General features: G+C 39.0%; 1 protein-coding gene across 25 annotated transcripts in view; it reads right to left on the reverse strand.

Annotated features, from left to right (window-relative positions):
* Positions 1–17,253, reverse strand: part of SLMAP (sarcolemma associated protein) — an 85,363-nt gene extending 68,110 nt beyond the window's left edge. For all 25 annotated transcript variants that reach the window (XM_086619105.1, XM_086619127.1, XM_086619119.1 and 22 more), the window contains exon 1: positions 16,146–17,253. In XM_086619105.1, coding sequence (XP_086475231.1) covers positions 16,146–16,343 — 198 coding nt within the window. In that variant the 5' untranslated portion in view covers positions 16,344–17,253. The remainder of the gene's footprint in view (positions 1–16,145) is intronic.
* Between the last annotated feature and the right edge of the window lie 7,203 nt (positions 17,254–24,456).

Below are 24,456 nucleotides of genomic sequence, written 5' to 3' on the forward strand. Positions count from 1 at the left end.
TCACTCAAGAACAACTATCACCTTTTATTCTTTTATTCCTCTCTTTCTAAAGTTTTACCAACTGTGCGTGATTTACAAACATTTTGCTTTGCAACCTAGAAAGAAGTGTGCTCATGGTGAGCCCATCAGCTGGAACCTCAATACCATTTAAACTGCAGTAGATTATTGCTTATCTTCTCTCAGATTTATGCACAGCCATAATTTCAACTGAAAATCCAATGCTTATTAGAAGAATTCAGTCCCTAAACCATTCCAGGAAACAAACAAAAAAATCAACAGAATTAAAAACAAAATAAACAAAATAAACAAAATAAACAAAATAAACAAAATAAACAAAATAAACAAAATAAACAAAATAAACAAAATAAACAAAATAAACAAAATAAACAAAATAAACAAAATAAACAAAATAAACAAAATAAACAAAATAAACAAAATAAACAAAATAAACAAAATAAACAAAATAAACAAAATAAACAAAATAAACAAAATAAACAAAATAAACAAAATAAACAAAATAAACAAAATAAACAAAATAAACAAAATAAACAAAATAAAGAAAATAAAGAAAAAGAAACCCACCAACTTGATTCAACCAAACAATAAATTTAAGAAAGAGCGTCTAATACTGATTTTTGAAAACACAAAATTTATTTTCAAGCAATACTTAATCCTCCTTACATTATATTAAGAGTCACTCTGCAAATACATAACTATCAGAGCAAATAAAGACCTTTCACTTAAGTGATCACATTTTTACTACTCACACTTTACCTAAATTTTTATTTTTCATTCACTTCAGATACTGTATTACAGAGAAGTTCAAATTGTTAGCAGATAAAAATAATTTATTGTGAGAGCCTCAGAAAAAAAAACAGTTACCACTGATTTTTAAAGAAAGCTACTAGATCTTTTACCTTCTGCAGATACGAAGAGTAATGGTTGTGTCAGTTCGAAGATACATTCATCTCTACTTAACTAAAAAGCAAACCGAATTACTAGATTTCTTCATGAAGCAACACGTTCAAAACTACATTAAGTATGAAATAAACTATTTTTAGCTGTGACAAAACCATGTAAATGAACATAAGTAGTTCCATGCTGCTGTTTAAAATGTAAACCAAAACCATTGAAGCAAGCTCTAACATTCCATGCTCTCACTAGTTATTCATAATATTGACCTTCAAAAAAAAACCCTCTTAAAAACTATCTAAACAGGCGAAGTGGTAAACAATAAGTCTTCACAGAACAAATAGTTCTGTACGGCAGAGAGACAGCATACTCCTCACTAGGAACAGTCTTATATAAGGAGACAAAACTATTTTCCCTAAAATCTTTCATGGAAGATAACCCATCTTCCAACTGTATGAGTAGTTCAATTAAATAAAACCAAAACCTGTCTGATCAATAAATATTTATTTTGCTATAAATGAAGCTCATTACAATCACCACTTCTGACTTGCTCATAATGATGGCTCTTTCTAACGTGTTAAAAATGTTGTGATAGAGCTTAAGAAATCAAGCTGAGAGAAATACGCATTTTTAAAAGTGAAACATTCAAACAGTCGACTTAACATAGAAAATTTTCAAGGAAAAGCTTTGTTACCTTAAACGATAATTTTAACCCTTATGATGATTTTTTCCAACAGGACAGAACTCTGCTCTTCAAGCACCTATGCTTAATGGTACAAGTAAATTTAAAAAGCAGAAGTGGTAATACATGTTTCCTGTTGGTTTTTGCTTTTTTTAAAAAAAGACCAACTTGCAATCTAAAGTGTGCAATCGTGACTTCAATTGTTCTTAAGTTTCAATATTCCCTTTTGCATCACTTCATCCACTTGCAACATCAATCGTCTTGTCTCTATCCCACTCCCATAGAATTTTCAATGCAAGCAAACTCCATGGTATCTTCACTGCTCAGTGCTCTTCTCACCTGGTCGTTTTTCCCTAATACTGAAAAGAGATTTGTGCCTCAGTGCCGATACGAAACTCAACTCCACAGTTCTCCAACGTGACTGTACAGATGTGCTTCCTGCCTCCTGTGGTACCTAAGCACCTGCGGACCACCTTTCGACATGGCTAGCAGGCTCAAATCAGAACAAGTGACCTCAAGAACTGGTGCTTGTAATGAGAGCGAATGAGAGACACAGAACCAGAGAAGTTTCTTCTGGCTTTTCATCTCACTCCTCTTTCCCTTATTTTCCTCTCCAAGCTGCTAAAGTCATTTATGCCTGGCTGCCCCATCACCACACGACGCTTATCTTCAACCCACTTGGACAAAAGATGAGAATAATCAAAGATGCAGCTGAGGTGGGTTGCTACCACAGATTGTTGGGGATCTGTCTTTCTTCGCAGAAAGGGACGGCAGTAAGAGGAAGGTGGCAGCTAGGATAACAATGAATTTCAGGAAGATAGACTTATAGACTGTAATGGGGAAGGGGTGCTTAAAACCAGACAGGGTAGATAAGGTAGCTCTTTATGAAAGATTGCAATTTTCTTCCTCTCAATAAGTGGAAAGAAGTCAGGACCAACAGTGTAGAGCATAGACAAGGGAGTTGAACGGGAGCTGAAGTCTAAAGGTCTAACTGTTTTAAGAGTGGCCCAAGTGCGAGGGTTAGCATGCGGAGGACAGGATGGATGAAGGACCAGTTATGCAGAAGGGCTCATCTGACACTTGAGAACTGGTTTGGAAAAATTCTGTGCATCTACAACCTTTTCTGCCACAGATTTGTTCTCGTTTCTCCAGTTTTGTCATATACCTTGCAAAGAATCAGTAGTTTGCAGAATGGTGGGTTTTTTACTTTCTCAATTGAAAAAATAAAGGGAAACTGAGTTCCACAACCTGAAGTAGCTTATTTTCTAATGGAAATATATACACATTACAAATAAAAGGAAGTTACTACTCAAACATTCACAAAGGAATACAACACAGAGAGGCACTCACTGCTATGTAGGCTTTAGGTCTCAAGAAGATTAGATAAATGAAACAAGGAACACTGAGGTTGTGGTTCATAACGCTTTTTTGCTGCCTGCTCCACTTCATTCTTCCTGTTAACTTACTAGATTACTGCCCTAATGCTGGCAAGAGTACCTCGTTCTGAATAAGTGTTATCACTCCCATTTTCAGAAATATGTAGGTCCAGTGACCCTAGATTTCCTAAAAGATATTTTCCCTTGACAATGCAGAACAATTTGATAAGATTTTGTTTCATGCTATTGGCTTTAGTTGATTTGTCAATCACTAGAAAGCACAGAGAAACATAGAAATCGATACTGAAAAAAGTACTTCTTGACTTAGAACAAAATCCTGTAAAAAAATTGGATTGGAAATTAACAAGCATGATTCCTCTCTGAATTGCAGCACTGAGTTTTGCAGAAAGTGAAACCTCTGCATTCTACCACAGTTTTCGTAATGCAATTTCTCATTAGCGTTGTGGGAGGACGCAAGACATACAAGCTTCCTGCTATGAGACATTTTTAACAGTTTTACCCAAGCATAATATCAACACGTCTGAAAAAAACTGTTAATACTTTATTTTATAAAAAACAGTCATCCGTGTCTATCTCCCAGAACTTGAAGCTGTAATACTTGAGGGAAAACAAACAACTCAAGTATTTAAATTACAATGTTTCAAAACTCCTAAGTTTGGCTTAATACACTATTAGCATGTTAAACAAATATGTTAATTATTGTAATTCAGACATTTGAATGACAATATTCTTAACTATGCCTTAAGTGTGTACAGGTTATCTCAGTGCTTCACACTTTAAACAATCTGCACTTCAAATGACTTTACCACTTCTCATTAAATAAAATAAATATACAAGACATTCCTCCCATCATAATTCTTCTTCATGCAAGGTCATACAGTTCTTTCTAAAGGCTTGTTTATCAAAGCGAATAAACTTTCTCCTCCCTCTTTTAAGATGCCAGCAAACAAAGCTCATACTTCAAAGGATACATTAAAAAAGTAAGCTCTAGTACAGCTAATACTCTTTAAATTGCTCAAAAATACAATGCATCAGGAGAATAAAGCACTAATCTCCACCTGGCTAAGTCAACATAGCATATGCATAAACTAAAAAAGCCTTGCTAGGTAGTTAAAAAGGCCCTCAGACCTACCCATGTACACAAGTAAAGGCATCTGCTCTCCTGGCCAGCTGTATGAGCAAATGCAGTGCATCTAATACCTGTCTGATTTTGTGGTAATTTACTACTGGTGTTCTTTTCTTTCATTGAAATTGGACATGTCACCAAGAATTACAAAAAGCACAAACAGCAAGAAATTCTACTGCAATTGGAAGTTTTGTTAATAACTGATCTAGCGTCTGAAGGAGTGCAATGAAGTTAAAGACGACCATGAAAAGAGTAATAACAGAAAAAAAACCCACTAGAAGATCAGTAGCAGGTTGGTCCTCTCCATGCACTGTAGTATCTCTAGCCTTGTGGAAAGGAAACCACAATAAGGGTCAAAAATCATAGGAGCAAAGACTAAATTGGCACATTTTTCATATTTGACTCAGTACACTCACTAAAAACCTTTTTCATGTCCTAACAATCACACAGCCACTGGTAACACTAAAACGGCAAAAAGCTGCCCCCTTCCTGTGTTCCCAAATACTTGTTTTGCTTTTGTGTTCCTTTCACCCCGTTATTTGTCAGTTCAGACTTCACCAGGACTTTCCAAAAGTTGCAACTTCTGTTCTGGTTGAAGAGACTATTCCCAGAAACCAGATTTGCCTCCTTTTTCTTTTTCCTTCTTACCTATGTTTCCACTCTCTCATCCATTACATATAAACAGTTTTAAAACAAAAATGCAAGTTGGCTGTGCCTGTAAACACAATAATTAAGTTTTAAGATAAAAAAAACATTTTCTGTCCATATACGATCACAGATTCTCATTCTAAAACGGACCCTGCCATAAAAGCTCCTTATCCTAATACAATTCCCCACTAAAACAGCATTTACTCTTGTTAGTAAATGCTAATAGTATGGCCCCGAACAGGCTGTGCTGTTGTATCACTAACTCTAATCAACAGCTTGGGACTCAGATACAACATCGCTACCTGTAAATAGACCCTTAGCTCTACAGACTAAACCAAAGCACTTGCTGTTTGTAGGCAGCTACTGTTGCACTAAGTCACTCGTTAAGCCACTGAATCTTTATCAGCTGTGAGAATGCTTTGTTCCTGCAGTCCAGCAACAGACATTCCAAATGAAAAACAGTCAAGACGTCCAAAAAAAGAAACCCAAACAATGAACCACATAGGCAAATGCCTCAATTCTGGATACTAGAAGGTCAGTTGTTGCATTGCTGCCTTTTTTTTTTTTTAATATGCCATCAAGCAAGTCTTCATGATACAATTTCTCAGGTTTTATTGTAGCTTAAAAGAATTCAAAATAGATTCAGATCACCAGATCTTTATTCTATAATTGCAAAGTAACTTGTAGTTTTAGCACTAATGGAGAAATCACAGTTGCATTGTGCCTCCCAAACAGCTTTAACCATGACAGTATCAGAAAAGGTATCTTAATTACCAACAACGACCTCATTAATCACCAGGAAAGAGTTCCCTTTTGGATGCAGATGACGGACCTCAATTCTAGATCACTAAGACATTATAGAAATGACCAACCTGACAACTAAACGGCATTTTCATCTAACACAACTAGGGCTTTGTCCACAACCACAACTACCCCATGAAAAGAACTGCTTGGGACACCTCAGCATGAGTGCAGCATAGGGAATGTAAAATGATTACATTTTCCAAATGTCCACAAGTATAGGAAAGCACTTACTATTTCTCAAATCATTCTATTGTCTGAAGGCTTTCACCCTGGATGGGAGCAAATAGTTTCCGCACAGCTTTGCTCACCTGTACAAAAACTGTCAAAAGCAATATTTAAATCAGAACTATATGACATACTTTCTAGACTTAATTTGAGGCATGACACTAGCAAGCAGATCCAGTCACTGAAATAACGCTACAAGTTACAGGTACCCTAAGATTAGATTTAAAACTACATTTTCATAAAAGGCTTTTTAATCTTTTGGAAACAAAACTGCAATTAAAATAAAAGAAGATGTGTACAGCAAGTTTAAACTATAAAACACATCAAAGAGAGTACAAGCTACAGATCTCAAAAGAGACTAGTCATCAAGATCCTTTAATATTAGTTTATAAAACTTAACATCATCACCTAAAATTCATCCAGCAACATATACCCTGGGAAGGCTCAATCTAAAGCTAAGTGGGGAAGGGAAAAAGAAATTGAACACATTTTCATTTGATCAACCAGGACAGACCAAAGAAATCCACATCTGCATACAAAACTGTTCAACTGCAGGCACATTTACTGTGAAGCAGCCAAAATCCCAGAACAGGATGATGCAAAGAGCCCACAGGAATGCAATCTGGATGTCCCAGAGTGGTTCAGAGCAACCAGGACAGCTGTGTTGGTGCAGTGCTTAGTCAAACTAACCCTTCTCAAGCCCATTTTGGGAACACGGGGTCAGAGCAAATCAACCTGCAGCTGAAGTGTAGATCTGCACTAAATTTATCAGGAGGCAATATTCTGTATTAGGATGTATGTATAACCTGTATTGATTTCAGCAGGTGAGGTAACATGCATACACAGATTCCAAACCAAAAAACTTCTTAAATTTGTCCACATGTGTCAATGCAATGCATTTGTTCAAGGACAAAACCACCGAAAACATTTTCCCTTCTGTGTACATGAAAGTTAAAAGTTATCCAAACACATGTATACATACTTTTAACAGTCAGATTCATAAATTTAACTAAAAATCAGAATGACACCGCAGCTAAAGAGCATTCAAACAGACTCTGAATATCCACATTCCTCTCTACATAACAGGTAACATACTGTTAATATAATAGCTGTCTATCAGTTCTTCCCTTAATTACATACTGTTCGCAGACCAAACGATTGGCTTATAATCACAGACAGTATTTATGTATCTACCAAAAGCCCAGCTTAAACAGCACAACCAGTAGCTTTACTTAATATCAACTAGTTACATGGATTGTATCAACAAATATGCCCTTTCTATGATGATCTGTATTCCTGGTTTTCTCTTGCAACTGAGAATTTTTCCTAGATGGCATATTCCGCAAAGAGGAAGATGGAAAAAATGCATTAATTTCCCCTTTGAGTTCTTAAAAAGGAAGTAGTGGTTGAGAGCTGTAAGTGAAAGTGTTGTATTATTTCCATCCTTATGGAATTAGAGAGGAAACTAGGAACATTCTTATCACATCTTTCACTTAGTGCTTCTTTTTCCCCTGCTAAATTTTAAGATCATTTCTATCTGACACATTTTGGTGGGAATTTTACATTACACTATAAAATAAGTACTCCAGGTATTTCATACATACACACACTGAAAGTTCTAGGTCCTCAGAACACAACCTAAGACAACGGCAACACAAGCTAGCCTCCCTAGCAAACATGCCTGACCCTAGCCTCAGAAGCTTATTTGTTGGTAGGGATTAATTTTGTGCCCAAAATTTTATCCCAAGTTCATAAGCAACCTGAACTAATTAGACCTGCTGTGAAGCAGAAGATTGGACTGGTTGACCTTCAGAGATCCATACCACCCTAACTTATCTCCTGACAGTACAGCTATGCCACAGAATTTGGCTGTCCTTGTTCATAGTGTTGCAAGTTCCTTCAAAGTAGATGCCACCCTAACTATACATAATGACTTACAGTTCTGGAATCCATAGAAACAAAAGAAACTTCATCAAACTTATACTTTGTTCCTTAATAACATATGATTACATTGACTCCACAGAGCCTTAAAAACCCTCTGGCATTCCACAAGAGGAATCCCTGTAATGATAGCAAGAAAACAAGGAGTTGCAATTACCTGCTGAGATTAAATACCTGAAAAATAGTTTGGCTGCAGAATGGATTCTTTCACAACCAGATATAAAAAAAAACACAAAGCTTTTTTTTTAAAAAAAAAAAGTGTGAAGAATTATTTGTAACTCATTATGTCGCCCAAGATTTCAGATTCTTCAAGCACCTGGGAACAGTAAGTGTAAGTGCAGAAAACATCAACATTAGAACAACATTGCAAGTAACATCACCAAAACCAATTTGCAATGCTATTGCCCTTAAGTCCATTCAACTATGATAGCTAACAACCAAAAAAAAAAAAAAAAAAGAAGAATGACGGTTAATTGTGCCAGCAATTACTGGGAAAGGTCAGCAGAAATTTAAAAGGCAGACAGGTAGGCAGGTTAAAAGCCAAGCTTTGCAAAACCAAGATCTGTCTTCTGCCTATACAGTTAAGCATTAGACCTCAAGAAAGGCAATTAAAAAAATAGAAAGCAAGGCAGAGTGATCAGAATCTGCTGGGGGGGAGACATGTTAAATAAGCAAAAAACCTCTTACAGAACATTAATAATACTACATCGAAGTTTTAGAAAATCTATGTTTAAACTTAATCTTGCTCAACATCCAGAAAAGTAACAACTCTGAAAAAGTGCCAGTTAAGAATAAAAACTGCCATATCAGATAAGACTAATGGCATATGCAAATAGCAGGAGTCAGTACCAAATGTCTTCAAAAGAACCTGCTGTACAAATATCTATTTGGCCCGTAACAGAGCTTTTCTTTGATTTGAAACAGAAGCACGTCCTTCCTTTAAAAGGTTATTACTCTATACACAGTTACAAGCATCCACAACTCTTGTATCTTCAACTCTTGCATTCGTTTTATTTTATGGAAGAATATATTATAATATAATAACTAATTATGAGAATATACAGCATTAATAACTTGTTCTTAGTTTTGTTTTCAATAGCCTCTTAATACGAGAACAAAAGGTCACTTGTCTGTTCTTATATGGCTTCTATATATAATCTCAGATGTTGCATGTTTCTTATACTGAAGTCTTTTTGTCAATAAATATTTTCAATGCATTTGAATTATCATATCAAAACCAAAACTGAACAAGATGTTCCAATTGGGGACAAATTTACTTTTGTAAACTTACAAAGTGTAAGTTTACTTTTAGGACAATATCGTCAAAATGTTTACATTTAGTTACAAGTTGTCAATATTTTACACTATTAGAACATTTGTGATTAAACCTATCTCATCATCAATTCTTCAGTTCTTTCAATGGTTCGTCTTTCAATAACCTAAAAAGGTCTAAGAATAGCACGTATTTTTCCTCTAGCATGCACCATAGTCCAACTATCAATACTGAAATATTCCTTAGCTTTGCAAAGATATCATAAATTCCTCATGCCCTTAACTACCCTTGACTAATCCCAGTACTTTTTATATTTACTTTTCCCATTTTTACAAAAGTAAAAACTTGAACAGCTGCTAGTGTTTTCTGTGGTTTTCCACTCAAATACAGCGTTACTACAGAATTTTTCACTTTCTATTATAAGCCTGCTTGAAGTTCATAATTTATTTATACTTTATCAAGACTGAAATAAACACTAAGACATTGCTCAATCAAAAACGTGTGTCTGGTGCAACATAACACAAAAATTGTACCAAATTATACATCTGGCTCTAGCATAATTATTTTCCTTTTCAAAAGGAAACTGTTCTGGGTCTCTGGCAGATAGATATGGCTTCTTGCAGACACATAAGATGGTTTAGTCCAATCCACCTCTCTGCCTGAGGTTCCCACTCCTAAAGCAGACTGAAAAAATGCTTGTCTATACTCGACAAAAATATGACAATACTGCAAGCCTTCTTCCACCAATTCTGCTAGAAGCAGAAACCTTTCTGGAAGGAAAGACAAGTCGGGAATGCTAAATCATTGTTACAGCAGTATTTAACTAACTTGGAGCTCTTAGATAATCCAAACTCTCAGCAAGCAAGCAACATTAACAGGAAGCAATTATTAATGTGACTCAAAAGAAAATCCAGAGACAACAAACAATCGTCTAATTTAGTAGCAATAGCCTGTAAAATTGCTAGTTTTAGGGATGGAGACGGCATTCTTCCTTCCCTTTCACTTGCCAGGTTCCGTAACAATTTTCATTTTATATTATCTATTAAAAGAAATTACAAAAACCAAAATGCAACAAATCAGCTGAGTATTTGTCAACACATTTTGCAGATTTTTAGCTAGATCAGATTCAAATCAACACAACCAAAACAGCACACTGACACAGCTAGACACTACTAACCAACATGGCCTTTTAGAGCATACATAAATTCAATTACTTGAATTAGGTAACAAAGCAACCAAAACTGTTCAAATTCATAAGAAAAACAAGAGGGCAAAGCCACATAAAAAAATATTTCTCCAGTGTAATGTAAATTCATCTGCAAATGATCAATGGATTGCTGCAACTAACACGTGAAAGAAAGCGCAAGAAAAAGTCGAAAAGAATTTTATATAATGAAAGTGTCTTAGAGAAGCAAGGTTTTACATTTATAAGCACGGCACCAGAGGCAAACCCAAACCATCCCATTAGAGACCTAAGGAAAACACATTTACTGGCCTTCATTCCTGCTAAGTAACCTGATTCGTTTGAGGTTTGTAAAAATTCATTGCAAATACAAAAGGGATTTTTGTTTGTTTTTAAAACCTAATCAATGTGTTGGTGTTCCTGGCTCAGGATAGATGCATCATGACTGCAATGGATCAGCTCCAAGAATTACAGCATTAGCTCTGCAGCAGTGGCTCTAGATGGTATCTCTGCAGGGAAATCCTTGTCAGCAGTAACTTACCTCTACTATAAATGGCCACCAGCCCTCCTACACTGTGTTCTAAAAGAAGTGGTGAAGTTTGCTGAAACGGAGAACTCCCTACCCCATACGACTCTTACAATCATTTCAGCATAAAATCGGATAGTTCATTCAGGGTGAAAAGTACTTACATAAAAGTATTAACAGGTGTATGTAAGGGCTGGCTGACATTACCCTCTTAACAAAACCATCTAAGCACTGAAATTTCACCTTACTGCATTATAGCAGATCCCAGGTCAGTCTCCCAGGGCACTCGGAATAAACATTCAATGTTTGGAAGATAAAGTGTCACCTCTACAGACACTGCAGATTGCAAGCATACAGCAACATCAACAGTACTGAAAAATAAAACATTTGTTCAGCTCTCAAAGATAATCATTAACAGAAAGTTGAAAAGATGCAATAGAGGAAAAAATAAATAACAGACACAGTACCTACCAAAAGAAACGCTACTGATACATAAGAAATTAAACATCCCTTACATAGATCAGCACCAAATAGCTGAGAGTATCACACAGGAAACTATAAGAAGCAGCAAAAAAAATCTCCCATTAAAATCCTACAACTTCAAATACCATTTTTCATATCCCACTAAAGTTTGTTAGATACATTTACTCAAACACTTCTGAACAAACAGGATGTCCAGAGAAGATGTCTTATGCTTCCTGAATCTTGCCAAGTTCTTGATTTCCACAAAACATTTTGTGTAATGTTAAGCAAACAACATATTTCCTTTTTATAAATTCCTTCTCTTCTATCCCTAGTACAATACAACAAGAAAAGAGAGCATCTAATTTTTCATCTCCTGCTTATCAATCTATTTCTTGTATTGGTGGTCCAAAATTAGATGCAGTATTCTAGACATGATCTAACAAGCTGCAAGGGGTTCTTCCTTTCCAAGCGCAGGACTTGACATTTGTCCTTGTTCAGGCTCCTGAGGTTCCTGTCTGCCCGTTTGCTCAGCAAGGTCAGGTCTCTCTGGATGGTGGCCCTGCCCTTGAGCATAGCAACTTGCTCCCCACCACACCAGCACTCCCAGATTTGGTGTCATCTTCAAACTTGACTGCAAGTGTACTTCCCCAATTCCTTCAGGTCACAGATAAAAATGTTAACTGGGACAGGTCATAATACAGACTCCTGCAGTGTTCTGCTTGTTACCAGCATCCAGGTAGAGCACCACCTATTAACCACTACCCCCGAGCTTGATCCTCAAACCAGTTTTATTTCACTCATCTATTTGTTCATACATCCAGACCGCAGCACCCTAACTTAGAAGGCCAACATGGGGAACACTCAAAAGTCCTGCTAAAGGCAAGGTAAATAGTGTGCACTGCTCTCCCTTGCCCACAAATCTCGTCACTTCATCATACAAGGCAATCAGACTCGTCAGACACGACTTATCCCTGCTAAATCCATACTAACCATTCCCAAATCATCTTTTTCATGTGCCCAGAAAAGTCCAAAACTTGTTGTATGATTTTCCCAGGAACTCAAACAAAGCTAGCCAGTCTGTAATTCCCTGGCTGCACCTTTGTGGATGTTGTTTTGGAGTGTTGGGTTTTTGTTGTTTGGAGGTTTTTTTGGGGGGAGCGGGGACAGATGGAGTTTGGTTTCTTTAAATAAGGTGCTCTCTGCAGGAAGTGTTCTGTAACATTTTTCTCTCTCACATTTTAAGCCTAGAAGCCACAAAACACAGCCTTAATAAATTTCCTTTGCTATCGGTGGACTATTTGGCTTTCAACTTACTAGTTAGCATTTCCATAACCAAGATACAATGAGTGTGCTCAATTCAGTTCATACCCACTTTGAATTAAATGAAACCAGTAGTACTAGCTACCATCCTAACACAGAACCTTGTGCCTACTTTATTTTTTTTTTTAGTTGTTAAAATGACCAGTTATTTGGAGTCATTTTGGCCAAAGAAAATACTTTATTTCTCACACAGTTTGTCAGGCCTTTGGTAAACTGTGGCAATGGATTCTCTACAAAAGGTACTTATAATGGCCACTCACAACAATATAAGGCACTGAATAGTTGGAAGAAATTTGTTTTTGAAAGCCTGGATATCTGTCAGAAACTTCAGGTTTCTACTAAAAGCTTCTACCACATCTGCCAAAAGCATTTCAGCCTGGGAGAAGTCACATACAAATTCTCAAGGGTTTTCAACTTGCTTATTTTTAAAAACAAAGCAAAACACAACTATTTCAATTAAGCAGTTTTTACAGAGTTTCTGCAGTGACAGAAGATGAACAAACATATTTACATTTTTTGAACTATAGCCCACTTTTATTTTTGCTTTGATTCACACTTTTTGGAACACTCCATGCTCAGCACAACATCAACTTCTTACATATTTAGTGACTCACTTTTTCAGGCATCTCTTAAAAAGATTCATTAACTTGTAGTTCAAAAAAAAAAAAAATCAAAATCAGTTTTAAATGTAAGCTTCTAATGTTATTGCTGTATGAAAAATCCACAAGGAGATATTACATTGTTTCTACAAACACAAGCAAAAGGAAGCATTTCTCTGGGTGTCTATAAAAGCACAAAAAAAGCCAGATATTCCTACCACCAGCCCCTTCCACCTTTATCTTACACGTTTAGGCTCACATAGTATGTTTAAAAATATTTTAAAAAGCAAATCTAACATTAAATATCTGCTTTTAATTACTATTTACTGGTGATCTTGAAGACTCACCCTACTTTTATCCTTAATAATGCTGGCATTACATATATAATCTCCTTTGGGCACATAACTTTTTCCATGTATAATTAAAGTGCATTTACACAAAGTAAACATTCACACGACATACTTCAGCTTAGGCCCACCTCTGACTCAAAAAAACCTGTATACTAGTTCGACTGCCAATGCTTACTGACAGTCTTCAGTTTCTACCCTTCTTTACAGATTATGCTGATAGAATTGTTTACAGACTGTGTAGTAAACAGGATCACTCACATGACTCACTAAAACAAAACAAACAAAACTCCAAACCCTCAAGAAAAAAAAATAAATAATTAAGAGTAGAATTGAAAGGCAGCTCAAGAGAGAGCACAGAGACTGGACTGGGTAACTGGGAGTACTAGAAACAGGTATTGCCTTCAAAGTCCACAACTTATCAATCCCCAGCCCAGAATATTCATGAACTATTTTGAACTATTTGAAGGTTTCTGTTCTCTACTAAAATAACATTTCAAGGTCTTATCTTTCATAAACCCCAGAATTGATAAAAGTCCTACATATAAGCTTCTAAGAAATGTTTACAAATACTGTGACAAAAAGAATTTATGCAGGTTTAAATATAGGTCATTGATAGGATAATGACATATTCCTAAATGAGATGTACTTATTAGAAGCTCTGTAAACAATGATAATAAACATTCCTACATGCAAATATTCCGGCATAGGTTTAGGTTTTTGTTCATACTTTGGAAACACCACAGAATTCTTCAAAGTAGTTTTTGTGATTAAAGATTAAGACTGTATTTATTGACATCCTCTACATGTCTTTTCACAACAGTATTTTATATGTTATCTCTGAAAATGCATTTTTCTCTCCAACTACGTTACAATTTACCATTCAGATACTCAACTAGATGAAAAATCAGACCATATTGCCAAGAAACAAACACAGAATCCAAAATTCTCCACACTGCTGTGTCAATGTTTTAAACCTTTCACAGTTTGAAAGCCGACAGTAATGTATTCCTATGAATGGTCTTAAACTCCCTCTTTAGTTGATCTTTATGCCTACTGATCCAAGACCCACATCAAATCCTCACATGACAGTATCTCAAGACCTATCACATATGCTCCTATTTACTACTACCGAGTTACTGATTTAGATTAGTTAGTTACAACGAATAGGCATGTAACTTTTTTGACCTGTATTAGAAAAGCCACAGCTAACTGAAATTTAAAAACACAAAAACCCACAGCTGACTGTGTTTTAGGCTCATCTATTAGTTAGCAGACTTGCTCAACACCCAATGCTTTGTCAAATTAACCGTCCCTAATATGGCCAGACTGCTTGTAACGGTAATAGAGCACACAGGGGTCTTAAAATCTTTATAAATCATGAGAAATGTCGGTAAAAAGCTATACGCATAATACTTTTCAAATTTAAGAACAACACAATTTGGAACATTTTACTTTGTTGAGTCAAACAAGAAAGGTTAAAAACTAAGCTTAAACAGAAAATATTTCATGCACTTAAGTTTTCTAAGGTGTCCAAGAATGCACACCACATACACAGCAGAGCCAAAACAACACGCTTAATGAAGCACTAACACAGATAGCAGTTTGCACAATTACGTGCAGGTAACTTGAAAGCCACGCCATAACCCAACCTTAAGAAATTAAATGCTTGTCTTGTCCCATCATGCCCAGGTATTGCATAACATAGGATCGTTAACAAAGGAAGGTTTAAGAACTTTGACTGTGTTGTACTGTTCATCATGCTGTGTCATACTACTAAAAAATACCGCATTAATTACTGACTATATTATTCTTAAAGTCAAGAGCTACACTGGCTGCATTTCATAGAAGGGCATGCTGTGAAGCTGAAAAACAGAGCTGCTGTAAAGCATATGAAGTTTGAGGGCACAACATCAATATATTTGAAAACAAAATACAATGCTGAGCAACGGAAATCTGCACTTTGTTTATTTCTTGCTGGATATTTAAAGTTAACTTGACAGTCGTTAAGTAAAATAACTTTACTTGTCCCAGTTCAATCCCTAGTGGAGAACACATGCACTACAGAATCCCTACATTTCACTTAACGAGAGAGGTAGCCTTTTGAGAGGAACAGTTAAGACAACAGAGGATATACTTTAAAACCATTTTCACTATCAATGAGAAAGTATCTTGTATGTCATTTGTTACACTTCTGCTGCCAGTAATAAACCTTCCGTCAGACCCAAACAACAAAATACTCTTTATAAAATTTCAAAAGGGCAAATAGTAAGAGTGCCAAATCCAGTTTTTTTAAAAATCTGTTTTTTGACACTCCCCAGTGAGATTTACTTACATGCTCAGATAAAATAGTAATTTCTCAGCATTTGAAAAAATACTATTACACCATTACACCATACAAGCCCATGCTTTCAGATTTGTATTACTCACCTCAAAACGAATAGCACGCATGCAAATTTTTCAGTACTTATCACCATTTTCAACTGTATTATGCACTTTTAAAAATATTTAAAGTTTCTGCTTAGTAAGAAGTTATCAACTTACCTGAAAACCAATCATTTCCACTGTAGCACAAATCTTACTCTTTCCATATGCAACCACACTTATTACAGTGAACCTAAAGTGATCTGCAATCTACAGGGACTTGCTAAAAGAAAAAGTGCAGTTCATTATTTTTAAATAAAGAAAACATCTTACCTTGCCTGTCTTGTGATCAAACCAGACAAGAGCATGGTTCCTGGACAGCACCTTACAGTCAAAAGTGGCGTTATTCTGAGCTGGCCGGCAGCGAGCCACTGAGCGGCCAATCTTGACGGGCTCGTCCAGGTAGACATGACGTTCCTGAAACGGATGAGAGTTCGGGCGGCAGGTGAAGATGGCCAAGGCTGAAGGCATCGAGGACAGATTGGGGTTGCCACACCAACCAGAGATGAAGAGAGCCTCTTCTGATGTAGACTGTCCTCCACAATTTTCAACCCAAACCTCCACAGCAACTTATATTAAAGCAGAACAAACATTATCGTATGAGAAACCTAACAACTCATTGTTTCAGTGTGTAAACTAATTCTGGCAATAATCCAGTGAAAAAGCCCCATTATGTCTTTTAATAATATCAGCAGTGGCCCAAAAAAAATCTAAAATGTACAACTTTCAATCCATCCTCCTCTGGAAGAATAGGAACATGCATCTGATTCCTTCAAAGAAAAGCAAAGGCTCCTTGAAAGAAGGATAGAATGTCTTAAATCCAAGTAGATGAGTCATACAAGTACTTTTGTTTGTAACCTCAACTGCCTTCTTTCCTCCCCCCTTCCATAAACAACACTGACCAAAATTCTGACCAATGCAACATGGAAGCAAGGAAACGTTTAGGGAAGGGGGATGAGGGAGAAGGATCAGCGTCCTGTCTCAGAGCGCACAGATCAGGAGCTGGAAGGTGAATACGAAGCCTTCATTCCACAACAGGCATCTAGTCGCTTCACACGGCAATCTGCATTTCACCATCTTCGTATATGAAATTCAAAGCAGAATAGGTGGTCCTCGGTTAAGGATGGGGTACGAGAGCTATACTGTCTTCCTTCCCTACACCAGGCAAAGCTGAACTGGTCTACGGTCTCCAGCAGCCACTCAGATAAGGAACTTGATAAGGCATGGAGAGAGCTTCAAACTCTCCTTCTCTCGCGGACAAACCAACGCGTGGGAAGGGTCCTTCGGAGACGGCCTACGAGGTGCACTGACAGGTTGCTCCCAGACGGTGCCCGCGACGGCTCTGGCTGGCGGCAGCGGGCAAGCGTCCCTCCGCGGCGGGTCTGCGGGGGCCGGCGGAGGAGGGAGGCGAGCAGGGGGCTGTTCCAGGAAGTCTCTGCCAGCAGCCCCCGGCGCGGGGAGCGGCGGGCCGGGAGAGGCGGCGTCCCCTCCGCTCCGCTCAGTCTCTCCGCAGGTGGCTGCGCATGAGGCCCCGCTCCTCAGCGCCCCGCGCTCTCCGCCCGCCGAGTGCGGCTCCACTGGCCCGGCGGCGGCCGGCCCTGCGGCGGCGGGAGAGGCCTGGCGGCCGGGCCCGGACGCCTCCCGCTCGGTAGCGCTGCCTCTCAGGCAGCCGCCGGCCACGAAAACTTTCCTCCGACCTGCAGAGCCGAAAACAAACCGGGTCAGACGTGTCCCTCGCCCGGCGCGGCCCCGCGCTTCCCCCGGCCTAGCGCTGCCCGGCCCCGAGGGAGCCACGGGCGCACCAGGGCTCCGCTCCCCGCCTTACCTTCAGCGCGGCGGCCGCCATAGTGACTGGAAACCTACCCGGTGTAGCAGCCGCGGCACTGCCGGGGAGGGGCGGGGGTCGGGGGGGAGGGCAGGCGGCGGCGGAGGGAGGAGCCGTCCTCGGCGGGGCCTGACCAAGGGGAAGGCGCGGCGGCCGCCTTCAGCCTCCGCGCGGGCCGCTGCGCAGGCGCACGCCCCGTTCCCGCGCCTGCGCGCTGCGCCCGGTAAAGCTGCGGCAGCGGCCCTGCCCCGTTACCGCCGCTGCCCTCTTCTGGGTGCGCGGGGCCGGGGGCAGCGCGGGGCGTGTGGCGGCTGTGAGGGGAGGTGGGCAGTGGGCCGAGCTGCGAGGGGCGGTGGTCTGCGCGGTTATGCGGGGGCCGAGCTGCCTCCTGCGGGACGGGAAAAGGGGTGAAGGGCTGCTGCGACAGGGCACAGCCGGGACGTGTTAGCAGGTGGGAGCGGGGGCAGGTCGCTGAGGTGAGTGAGCCCCCGGAGCTGGGTGCCGTTTCCTTCTCCCCTGTTCTGCTCAGCTCTGTCCCGGGGGGAAAGAAGGGAGGGAAGGAGTGAGCGGGGCTCGTCCGCCGTCAAGAAGGGGAACCTCGAGAAGAAACCGGGGTCACACGTTATCGCAGAGCTCTCATGAGAGAGTGCAGGGGTCTCCCCGACATCCTCCCGCCTTCCCCGTGCTCTTCTTGTTTTACGATCTCGGGTTGAAAATTTTGGAAGTCTCGAGTGTCGTCTGACGTGCCTTGGGGAGGGAGAAGCGCTGGCCGCGTTCTGCCGTCTGGAGTCGCAGGTCGGCAGCTGGGGCGGGGGGGGCGGGGGGGCCCTGGCAGCGGTGGCTGCGGGCACTGGGCAGAGTGGCGGGAAGGGTCAGGGCGGGACAGAGCGGGGGGCCTGGTGCAGTGTTTTCCTTCGGTCGGTCCTGGAGCATCATCGAAGGTCATATTCGCCCCCATTTTCTAGAAGCCAAGGAAAGGTTGTTCCGTTTTCAAGGTCATACGGTAGGCTAGTGCCGAACAGGTCTCTCCGGTCTGAATTCATTTTTAAGTCCGTCATTCCCTATAAAGCAAACGAGCAGAGATTGTTTGATATAAGATAGATGTTGGAGTTGTGCCATCACTATAATTACCCTGTGACAAGGTGTTAGGATTAGGGATATGGGAGGGTTCTCTGATGCCAGGAAGGCCAGGCAGCTGTGCAGAGAAGTGGAGCTGGGCCAGGCAGTTCAGCCAGCAATACCTGAGGGACATAAGCAAGAACTGAGGTAAGGCAGTGCAGTGTGTGAGAGAAAGCATGATTACTGCACTGTTACTTATAGCACAGTAAAATCTCAGGGTTGTCTTCATTTTTTTTCCTTTCCTTTTGGCTGCACTGTGGTTATTTTTTTTTGGAGGAGTGATTTATTACAGCCTAGTTTTCTTCTATTTTATTCCAAACATCCAAGGAGAAAAAGACAGTAAAACCAGGCAGTAATGTCTGTGTTTGAAGCAAAGAAATGAAATCCAAGAAGAGACACAAGTCTGATTTTAGAAGACAAGAAAAAAAAAAAAGACTAATAGGTGGAAGCTTTAGGACTGTATGTCCATAGTTTTCAGTTCTCCTGACAGGAGAAAACCAAAAAAAATATCTGGCACACTACTTCATGGGTTTAATCAGCTTGTTTATGAGATTATACTGTTGTGATAGATATATTCCTAATTTACTAATTTTTTTAATAAATTGAAATTCAGTATTGCTCTTGCTTATAGTACACAAGGTGCTGTGAGTAGTCAAAACAGGGAAGGAAAGGGGTATAAAAAGGATGGAGAAAATTGGGATAAATGTAAGTCTGTAAGGAGTTAGATTTGAGGGGAAGAGTTGCAAAAGTAGAAATAACTGAGAATGTTTTGGAATTGCAAAGGCTTAAAAAGGGGGAGCAAAGGATGCTACAGGTGTTGGAATGAAAAGAATGTTTACGAGATCTCTTTTTTATATATTTGTATGCATGTTTAATGGAGAAAGGAGTCTGAAAGTCAAAGATGAAGAACCATTACCATCTATAGGCCCTAAGACAATCGAGTAAAAAACATAAACTGAGCAGTGGATATCTTTTTCTGATGTTCTCTGTAAGTATTTTTAATTTTTAGATATTCTTATTGAGATTCAAACAAATTTCATACTGTATTGTCTGCGCAGTACCTTTCTTAAGTCTTCCTGTGACCAGTAGAATGAACTAATACCCTAAGTGTCTGTGTCCTTTAAACTGTAGTCCACTGCCATGTTATGGAATCATGAACCTTTCTCCATCCCCAGGGGAAATCCTAATTTTGACAGTCCCATGGGGGAAGGAGTGGCACATGCCACCTGCCTTTCTAGTACTTTTTGGTGCTGCCAAGCAGCTCGTGTAACAGCAGAGTTCTACGTACTGCTCAGTGAGGGCATTAATTTGAGCCTTGTCTGTGTAAGTGCCAGCTTTCAGAGAAGTTGGATGGGTTTAGTTCTCTCAGACTTTTTCACTCCTATTTCAAATTGTCTAATGAGTTTGAAAGTTATCAGGGACCAACTCCTAGACTAAGTTAAAAATATAGAAAGTGGTTGCATTCTGAAATGAGGATACAATTATTGTGTGGGTATTTTATGAGATACTTGATGTTTGCCAGAAAGTGTCCACCTTGGAACTGTGGAAAGCAACAGGTGGATGAAAAGAGTTCAGTGTAAGATGCTCAGCTGCTGTACTGTGCTGCGCAGGAGTAAGGAGGACGTGTGAGCTCATGCTCTGTTTCTTCAAACCGCTGTTTGCCACACAACCAAAAGGGGCAGTGAGCTTTGGCAGCCATGTTAGGTGAGGGCAGCAAGATGCCACTTAGGTGGCCATCCTTTTTCCGGGCAGGAAGTCCATAAAAATGTTATGATAGCCATCACAGCTGAGGGCAGAAACAGTCTGCTCTATAGCCATCTTGGATAAGGGAAGTGGAAAAGAGGTGACTGTCAGTTTGTCCCCTGAAGAGCTGGTGTCTGTTTCAGTATGCTGAAATGCAGCAGAGGTAGAGTTTATGTGCATACCTGCCAAACATCTGCATTTAGGCTTAAGTGTGTGAAAGTAAAGTGCAGGAGAGATTCTGTGGTCTTAATGACTTGATGAAAAATAACATCTTTTGCTGAAGGAAGCCTGTTGTGAATTCCAAGTCAACTGTGACTGACTAGAGAAGAAAAGCACTGAGCATCATTATAGGCAACTCAGTGCCAGATTTCTGAGTGTGGTATAATGATGATCTAAAAGGCTACCAAAACATTAATATACATCAGATTAGGATTGTCAGTGGGGAGCTGTTGTGAACAAGTTGCTTAGTGGGAGATCCTGACTCAAGAGAGATAGTTAAATATGGAATGAATGAGACAGATTGTGTAGCAAAAGTTCAGTTTCTAGTGTAAAAATCAAGATGCAAACTGATAATGAAAACAGAGTACAGGTAAGGAGAAAGTTGGAGATGCGCAGTTTTCTACTGAGTTCTCATCCCTGAAACTCATTCATCAGCAATTTATGTCAATTTCTCAGTAATTTTCAGTAATACAACAAATTCTGTATATAATTGCACTCTTCTAAGCCATAGCAAATTTTAAAATATGACAGTCTATAAAGGCATTTACTGCTATATAGAGCAATGTGGAAACATAGCAAAGTTTGAACTGTTATTTACATCTTAATGTTGTATCTTTTGCAAAACAAACTTGCCTCAGAAGTAGCTTCTGAGACGTTCAGCATCAAGCTGAACTATCAAAAAGTAAGGAATTGTTTGAGAGTAATGGATTAATTTTCCTGGAGCTATAGATAGATCAATTTGAATGTTAACACTGCAAAAAACATAGTTCACAGCAATCACTTCATGTCCACTGGAGGACTGGGGGGAGGACTAGCTGCATGGCACGTCAGACTCACTAGCTCAGGCCGATATTTTCTGATCTATAGTTGCTTTTGTGATGGAGTGACTGAAAATGTAATCACTTTTTTCCTTAAGTAGGAAAAGTGGTCTCACTAAGTTAAACGAGAGAGGCAAGATTATTGTGACAATTTGTTGAAATATTCTGGTTGCAATTCTTGATAAAATTCACAACATTCTGTGCACGCATGATAGTATGTTGTCATGGGACATTCACAGGCGTAAGTGGTGTAGGTGCAGTGTGTGTCAAGGCAGCAAAAATGCAATTTGAATTTTTGGATACTTGTATGTTTGAGGAGCTGCTGAATACATACACATTTTACAAATGTGTTATCTGGCGGTGTTTCTGTCCATGCTGGTACATCATGAGAAGTAAATGGAGCAAGATCATGTCCTCAGAATGACGATCATTACCACAAAACAACAAGAGGTATTTGCTAATAGGTGATTTGCTGGTTTCATGATCGCATTGAGAAAGAGCCAAATTATCCTGGATTAGTAAAGATCATCGATAACACGAAGCCTGTAATACATCCGAGAGCTGATTTACCCTTCAGTTTTAACTAGGAACTTCACCACACGGTGTTTCAGCCCCCGTCTGTAAACCACTTTGTAAAAGATTCAGTACAGATATAGACCTTGGTACATATGTGTTCGCGTGTGTGGGACCACCGAGTCTCTGCTTGCGCTGGCAGTGATCACACAAAATCCTTTTTATGAGCTCACCAAACTCCTCAGAATTTATTAGGACTTCACTCCCCGCTACTCTTGTTGGAAACCTTCATTCAAAACCTTATTTCCTTCAGTAATTAGAAAATTTATGCTAATTACCAGCACAGATTTATTGAAGGATGGTTAAACTTTTTTATCGTATCACTATCATTGTTATTTAGTTTCAGATTTATTTGCTGTTCTTGATCTTTTAACTCTCTGACTGATTACATAGAGAACAATTGCATTATCTTTCAGCATTAATTTTGAAAGAATAAGCAGCTCAGCTGGTTTAATCCTCTCATGTCAGGAAGATTCTCCGTTTATCTTGGTTTTGTTCAGACCTTTCTCTGCTCCTGTTTCTAGAGTGCTTTAAGCTTATTAAAAGATACTCGTACCCAGTATACAAATGAGTATCTTGCTAACATAACAGGCAGTTATATTAATGTCATATACATAGTAACCATACATAAAATATGCTATTTAATTTATATTATATACTGAATGTATGCATATATTTATACCATTATGTGAAACTATATTATTTATAAATGTACTGAATGTATCTTATTTATATGCACAATAGACATTGTATAGTGTGTTGGTAAATATATATGGTTTACATAAATAACCATAACATGCATACTATTAATACATTATGCTAATGTATAACTAATTTTATATACAGTGTTTCTTAATTTCTAAGGAAATTAGGTCAGTTGGTATACCTGGCATTTTCACTGCTTTATCTTTTTAGTAGAACATAGTCATCATGTAACCAGCTCCTAGTTGCTTTTTGATTAATGTGAGGTCGAGTTTTCAAAATGTTTGATGTTTTCAGTGGCTGTCTGAAAAATAAGGAAAATGTTTTAAAAATAAGTATGACGTTTCTGTTGTTTTGTTTGTTTTAAATAAATGTGTTTGTTAGACCAGATCTAATTTTCAGATACAAACGAAGTACTGCTTTAAACAGAAATCTCAAGGCGGGGAGTGGAGGGGGGAAGGTGAAATGAGCTGAAGATGTTTATCCAATTCTTTGGTGTTATTCCTGGGATATGAACAGCCTGCACAGTCACCCAGTACTGAAGCTGATGAAAAACTGGCCAGCCAGCAGCCAACACAACGTTTGCTTCTACTTGATAGAAAGCATCGCCCTGAGAGAGGTGAGATAGAACCCTGAAGATAGCAGCTGTAGTAGAAAGATAGAGGGTGGAAGAAAGCAAGATGGGCTCAAATGCTGAACAGTTGTGGCTCTCCAGAATCCAGCTGTCCCACATAGGCCTATACTCATTTTTTATTCCAGCAACTAATGTCATGGGATGCTTTTCCTAGAACATAGGCTTGTCCGAACCCTGCTGAGTATTTCTATGATTGCTGTCTTCCTGCAGAACAAGACAGTGTTCATAGAGCTTTGTAAGGGCAAATTCCATATGCTGAGCCCTGCTCTTTGAAGAGACTATTGCAATTTGTGTCAAAGCATTCTCAGTTAGTAAATTCCCAACTCTGCAGTCTGTATATGCTTCTTGAAGGAGAAAGTAGCCAGTCTCACTCTCAGTTGTTTTAAACGTTACAATACTTAAAATACATGCAGAAATATTTTTGTTCTTTTAAACAACTGACATCTTTTCTCAACCGAGGAAGGTTATCGCGTTTTACCAAAATTGGAATGTGTTTGAAATGACTCGGTGAAAATCTTCCTGAACTAATGTTTCCCTGGCAATTAGGAACATCTGCAGTAGGTGAGAATCCTTTCTCTTTCAGTGACTCCTTTCTCAAAGATCCTGTCTCTGTTCTTTGAACTTTCTCCTGCCAAAAGATTATTTCTGTTAAGTATCGAGTGGAATTAAGTTATTGGTTATTGTTTAACAAAATGAGCAGAGGGTATCCGTCTTAAAAAATACTTGATTCTTCTTATTTTACTTGTATGTATTTATACTTTCTATTGACATGAAAACTTACAAATAGAGCCCAGCAAAAACTAGAAGGGAATGCATGATAATAATAGATAAAATTTTGTTCTGCCCATGGTAGCAAGTGTAAACAAGGGAAAGTATAAAAATATAAACAAGGGAAGGCTTGTAAGAAGCCAAGAGATGGTATCTTCTCTTGAACCCAGTGATGAAGGCCTT

Source organism: Tauraco erythrolophus, chromosome 12 (genome assembly GCF_009769465.1).
Source record: "Tauraco erythrolophus isolate bTauEry1 chromosome 12, bTauEry1.pri, whole genome shotgun sequence".
Classification (NCBI taxonomy): domain Eukaryota; kingdom Metazoa; phylum Chordata; class Aves; order Musophagiformes; family Musophagidae; genus Tauraco; species Tauraco erythrolophus.